This window comes from Sinocyclocheilus rhinocerous, unplaced genomic scaffold (assembly GCF_001515625.1).
Source record: "Sinocyclocheilus rhinocerous isolate Xijiao unplaced genomic scaffold, SAMN03320098_v1.1 scaffold134, whole genome shotgun sequence".
NCBI classification, from domain to species: Eukaryota; Metazoa; Chordata; class Actinopteri; order Cypriniformes; family Cyprinidae; genus Sinocyclocheilus; species Sinocyclocheilus rhinocerous.
The window spans coordinates 346360-353121 of record NW_015631070.1 but is presented as its reverse complement, the minus strand read 5'-3'; the positions used below and the strand labels follow the sequence as shown (position 1 = coordinate 353121).

The 6762-nt window shown below is 37.8% G+C and overlaps 1 protein-coding gene across 6 annotated transcripts in view; it reads right to left on the bottom strand.

Annotated features, from left to right (window-relative positions):
- Positions 1-2972: 2972 nt before the first annotated feature.
- LOC107741496 (protein PRRC2B) overlaps positions 2973-6762 on the bottom strand; it is a 41427-nt gene continuing 37637 nt past the window's right edge. For 3 of the 6 annotated variants that reach the window (XM_016554241.1, XM_016554242.1, XM_016554244.1), the window contains exons 28-30: positions 6035-6116; positions 5740-5949; positions 2973-3718 (exon numbers count right to left, since the gene is read on the bottom strand). In XM_016554241.1, coding sequence (XP_016409727.1) covers positions 3557-3718; positions 5740-5949; positions 6035-6116 — 454 coding nt within the window. In that variant the 3' untranslated portion in view covers positions 2973-3556. Of the gene's footprint in view, positions 3724-5715; positions 5950-6034; positions 6117-6762 lie in introns of all 6 variants that reach the window. The other 3 variants (XM_016554243.1, XM_016554245.1, XM_016554246.1) reach the window with 3 other exon arrangements.

The window sequence follows — 6762 nt, the reverse complement described above, 5'->3', positions numbered from 1 at the left end:
TGAAATTTGGACCTATGTCTTCAGAAGCACTAGAAAACCACAGGCAGGGTTTTGATTAGCGATGGAACTTGACTCCAAAAGTGGCCCTCCAGGAGGGGAGTTGCCCATCCCTGTAATATGGTTTCTAATGCTGCCTTCAATGTGCCATTGGAATTATCATAAATACAACTTTATTAGTCTTATTTACAACTGGGAAACAGATCATTTTGATATTTGAGCTCCGGAGTTGACGGCCCATAAACTTTAAACATGGCGGAGGAGAGCAACATTTTATTAGCTTTTCCCACAACATCTCTTGCCTTTACAGTCATGTATATTTATAAATCACCATTTGATGCAAATTGTTTGTATAAAATGTAAACAATAAAATAGTATAAAAATATTTGACCAAAAGCTAGGAATCGTCAGCAAGCTGAATATCTAGATAGTGAGTCAAATGTGAATGTTCATATGGCTACCAATGAATGGGACGCTACATCTTACTCAAAACCTGTTGGATCTTAACTAAATACCTTCTGTACCTTTTGACTTTAATAATATTTCCCCAATAAATGGTCAAGAATAACTCATGAGATGGTTGTCTTCCTTAATTCCTGTTCTTTCCAAGAACAAAACACTTAAACACGACAAACTTCAGGGTGGGAAGTAGGAGGTTTCCGATAGCATGTGAAGGCAGCATAAGGCAGTGTTTCACAGCTGGGTTCGCGGGAATATCTTTTATTTGGCCCACCAATTTCATGTCCTGGAGTTTCTAGTAAGGAGTTGAACCAGGTGTTTGATCAGGAAGAGTTCAGAAATGTGTACTATTGGTGTGCCTTCAGAAACGTGTTGAGAAACACTACAAAAAAATGCAGGAGTGCATCCCATAATGAGACACTTCATTTAATACTATTGGAGAACTGGGTTAATGAAAAAAAAAAAAACGATTGTTTTTGCTGTTTGATGACATTGGTGTTTGGCATTGTGAAACTTGCACTCACTAGCCTTTGGTTTATGCAGCAAAAACCTTGAGTTATACAGTGATTTTTCTGCCATTACAAGAGCAAAAATGATCTGTTTATACAATTTATATCAGATTTGATTTCTGATATGAAATATTCAATGCATGAAAAAGTAAACTGCCTTGCAGTGAAAGGGACTTTAATGACAACCCTTCAATTGTTACTATATTGACAGTACAACACCGCCTCGCTTACTGCATAATTAAACTCATAGCAAAAACAGAGTTAGACTAGAGTTGGAATTAATTAATTTTTGCAAATCAGTTAAAACGTTCATTTAGTGAAAAGTCTTAATTTTTTACTTGATTTTTACTGTATTTAACTTTTTAGCCATTTCAGATTTCTCAACGTGCATTTAAAAGAGGGGAAAAACATCAAGATGCAGTATCATTGATTTTCATTTGACATGACTTAAATGCTTAAAGGGATAGTTGACCCAAAAATGAAAATTTGATGTTTATCTGTGCATCCAAGATGTAGGTGACTGTTTCTTCAGTAGAACACAAACAAAGATTTTTAACTCAAACCGTTGCAGTCTGTCAGTCTTATAATGGAAGTGAATGGGAATCACAGCTTTGAATCAAAAAAACATACACCAACAAAACCAAATTAAACCCTGCGGCTTGTGACGATACATTGATGTGTAAAGACACGAAACGATCGGTCTGTGCAAGAAACTGAACAGTATTTATATCGTTTTTCACCTTTTACCTGTTTTGATGCACTGTAATATCTGAACTGTCCTGAGCGCATTCTCGACAGCCGGCATGCCCTGGGGGTAAGCAGATAAACATCAAATTTTCATTTTTGGGTGAACTATCCCTTTAAATCACTGCAATGGCCTCATCAAAAACGGCACATGGGTAATGGGAATACAAACAATGATTCGTTTTTGAAAAAAGCACAGTCTGCTTTATTTCTCTCTTGAGATCATTTCCAATAAAAGGGCAAATATTATCACACATTTAATAGGATAAACAACACCGAGTGATAAATATCTGCAGGGAAAACAGACCCTTAAAAATAAATGTAAAGAAAAGTGAGTAAATCCATTGCTGGCCCTTTAAATACAGGTCTAACAAAAGCAAAAGGGATAATAATGAGTCTGTACAGATATGCAGCAATCATCAAGAAGCAATGTTACCTTTGAAGGTGACGCGATCCAACAGCGCCAAACCTCTGAAATAACCATGAGCACTGCAGAAATCATTTAAAAAGGCATTTCAAATGTCCAACAGTTCACCCAAAAGGAAAAGAAGAGGTTGCATTTGCATTAATGCTCCAATATCAAATATGTACGAACATGTGCTGATGGGTTATAGTTCTGTACAGCTGCAGTGTAACAAAGCACCTTCAAAACCAACATTTCCTGTGCACTTCATATTTTCAGTCATGATCCCCGTGAGCCCAGAGACGGCAACATTTACAACACAAGCACTCATTCGCAGACGCAACGCAGATGCATGTTTGGACCCCGATGGTTACAGATTTTTATTGCTTGTGCAACCCTCGCACTCCTGTGACCGACCGACCGCCCGCCAAAACAGAAACTCAAAGCTGAAGTTTGGTTTCTTGACCAAATCAAATAAAGATCGAACAACGTACTGTAACATTTCCCATCAGCGTTCCGGACAGCACAACAATCCCACTGACAACATCACAAACATCCTCACATTACACAAGTGCCCATATATCCCACCTATCCTTATCACACCATACACAGAGCAAGCGCTTCTCAATGCTGCTGACTTTAACATGTTTATTCCACACCGCTGCCACTCAAGCACCATCACGCAACACCTTTAAGGATCAAATGTTGCTTTGCATTTACACAACGCATGAAAAGCAGCTGTAAAATAAGAGAAAGGTGCATGTCCTCCATGTTTGGATTGAACAATGTCCTCAAAATTGGGTTTGAAGTTTTGTTTTTATTGAATAAAAGTTTTTTTTTTTTTATAATAGCGCAAATAGGCATGATTACTATATTTATATATATATATATATATATATATATAAAAAAATAAAAAAAAGTTAAAACTCCATGGTACCCAGTAAAAATGACTAATGCCACACACTGCAGCTCTGGAGCTTCTGTTGATCTGCATGTCAATCAAAACCTCGAGTCCAATCAGCTGGCTCAGTTTGGCAATGTGGGCGTGGAGACGCGAGAGCTGGAGATACGCTTCCTGTTTTTCTGTTTGCAGACTTTGATGGAGAGAGCGAGAGACACCAGGGTTCGTTTGCCACTTTTGTGAACCGTAATTCTTCACTTGAAAATGTCAAAGAAAATGTAAATAAATAAAGCTGATCTTGGAAAGTCTGCGCAGTAGAGTTCAAAACTATCGTGTCTATTTATATATATATATATATATATAGATACTCATATCGCTCTGTGAGACGTTTATTATTAATGTGTTCCGATTGATTTGTGGAGTTGGTGATCCTGTGCGTCAGTTCCGGAGTGCAGTGACAGAGAGAGGGGGGGAGAAAGGAGGAGGAGGAAGAGAGAGGAGGTCCTACAGACAGCGGTGTCATGTGATCATGAGGTCCATTTATTAGTCGTTGCCTTCCTCCACTTTGACTGAGTGTGGTTTGATGGCTCTGGTTTGAGCAGCTTTGACCTGTACTGAAGGCAGCTGCTCCTGGATCTTGCCGGGAATCACTGATGAGCTCTTGGCGTCGCTGACGGCCTGACACGCGTCACGCAGAGCCTTCACCTGTACCGAAGACAAGAGACCAGCTCAATACTGGAGCAGAACCTCACCAAAACTGGCAGTCAAAGACTTATAAAAACGACTGCTTCAAATGATTCTACTGTATAATACACTGAACAGTCAACACATGAGAAGGCAATATATGATTAAGCCACATGGTCATTTTAGCATCAAATTTGCCATTTTCATAGCTTTTAATTTTCCTGTGTATTGTGCCATTAGACTGGTTTCTATAGTTCTTCCTCAGGATGAAGCAGATGATCACATTTACGCTAATGAATTTTTACATCGGTCCAATAAAATAGATAATTACATATTCTTAGAGAAAAAGTGAGGGGAACATTTTTACCTTGTTTTTACTCTGTTATTTTAGACCCCTTAATAATGCATACTGAATATCATTAAGAAAAGTAAAATATCAAGAATAGGGCTGGGCAACATGGCCAAAAATATAATCACAACATTTGTCCATATCATTCGATATCAATATTTAATCACAATATTAATTTTTTTTTACCATTAATAGGGAAAGAAATGTTTGTTCGACCTTGAGAATTAATGGAAAAACTTGTTTCTAAAACTCCATGTTTTCATATACAGGCCTATAAAATCAGTTTCATGTCACCAAATTCTGTTTTCCGTAAAAAAAATTTCTAGATTCTGCATTTTTATATATATATATATTAGGGCTGGACAATAATTCAATATCAATATGTATCGCGATAAAAAAAATTTCAATAACGGTGATATGATTTTTAAACACATTTTCGATATTTCGATATACATTACCAGTGTTTCCCATACATTGATTTATTTGTGCCGTTTGACTTCGTTGAATAAACATGAGCACTGCACGATTCAAAATCATAACACGGCGCGGGTGTTTTATATGAATGTATCTCTGAAGGGAATTGACTGTCTTCAGAAAAGTTTCGATGGCATTTTCATTTGATCTGATAAAGAAGCGTTCATGAGCGGAGCTGCTTTGATTACAGCCATTACTGGAGAAACCGCTAGTTCTATCACTCTAAAAGCGCCTCCTGCTGCCAGAGAATGAGTTTTCATTTTAAATAAGCCCATCTCCAGCAACATTTCCAGTTTTTGTTGCTTTGTTTTTTGTTTTGTTCAATTTTTTTGTTTTCTGCAGCGACTCGGAGCACTTTTCATACCCTTTTATTTTTTTATTATTTTTTTTTTTTTGGCTGCCAAAGTTAATAAATTACTTTGACAAGTGATCTAAAGTTGGCATAAAATTAAAATGCATGTTATTGATCTTATTGCAAGCAAATTATCCATTTTATATTAAAAATTTTTTTAATGTTTAATCAAAATGTAATACCTGTCACCTCAATCTCAATTCAATGGCCTCAAATCCAATCAACAACTGATGCATCGAACCAAGTCATATATTTTTATTTTTTTTTTTTATTTTTTTTTTTCTCCAGCGTTTTCATTTGTATTATTTTTTTTAATACGCTGCTGGACAACAGAACTTGCATACATAAAATTAACATGGATGAAAACATATCTTGGTTGTATAATATATTCCTTAAAAAGGGGAAAAAATAATACCACATCGAGCAAATACTAATGCTGTTGTACAAATACTACAACATAGTAATTATTTGTCGGTTTCTTCAAATTAAACCAAACTTTTATTTTGGCGGGTTGTACTGAAGATGAAACTCTCGTTCTCGAGTATGAAGAACATGCAGACTTATTAGCAACACGCATCAGATTATCTAGATATACGCTAAACACAGAAAAATAATATAAATTCATCAGTTTTTAATGCTAACATTGATTTATTACCCAGCCCTTATCAAGCTGCTAAATGACCCAGCTTCACTTAAGAGACACAACAAACCTCCATCATTAGACATAACCATCATTAGACAGCTTCATCTTTACAGATTAACATTTTGGTTTTGATGTAAACGTGATCTAACAAAACATCATAAAGAATGACAATAAGAAGGAAGTGCATGAGATGCCATTACCTATGCTCACAGTGGGTGGCTCACCTTCACACCATCCTCAGGACCCTTCACGGTTAGCTCGGGGTTGGAGGGGGGTGTGCTGTGGTGCGGATCGCGCCCAGGGCTGGGGTAGGGTGGCGAACGGATGATGACGGTTTTGTTGACCTGCATGACGGGCCGCTGGATAGGGTTGGGGAAGGGACCACTGGTGGGGGGCCTCATGTGCATGACCATACTGCCCTGAGGAGCGGACATCTGCAGCATCAGACAGCAGATGAGTGTGTAAGCCATGTGTAACGTGTCCTCTCAGGTCAGCGTTAGGGACAGAAATGAGCCGTACCTGCTGTGTGTAATGTCCTGGGAGAGAGGTGACCGCTGCAGGGGCTCCTGCGGGTTTCCCACTAGGACTGGCTGAACCGGGCCTGAGGAGAAAGACAGTCCAACACAAGACCTCATGAGTGAACACAGACGCTTACACGCATGAAAGCATTCCTGTGACTAACAGACTCAAAAGACTACATTTTAAAACATTCACAAATGGTCTTAAGTTATTAAAACAGTAAATCAAAATAAAATTGAGATATTAAGGTACATTTCCATTAGTAATGCAGTATATAGTGTTAATCACGGTACTTATAAATCATTTTCCCACACACATAATTATGACATAACTTTTCACAGCAGATTGTGTTCACAAATGACCACTAAATGGGGAAAATGTTACTGTTAAAGGGGATAGTTCACCCAAAAATGAAAATTTGATGTTTATCTGCTTACCCCCAGGGCATCCAAGATGTAGGTGACTTTGTTTCTTCAGTAGAACACATATGATGACTTTTAACTTTAACCTTTGCAGTCTATCAGTCGTATAATGCATGGCAATGGTAACAAAATCTATGAGAGTAAAAAAAACATGCACAGACAAATACAAATTAAACCCTGCGGCTCGTGACGATACATTGATGTGTAAAGACACGAAACGATCGGTCTGTGCAAGGCAACAGGCGCGTGAGGCGTCTTCTTCTTGACACTACTAATTGAGATTGTAGATAGAGTGTCAATGGTCCA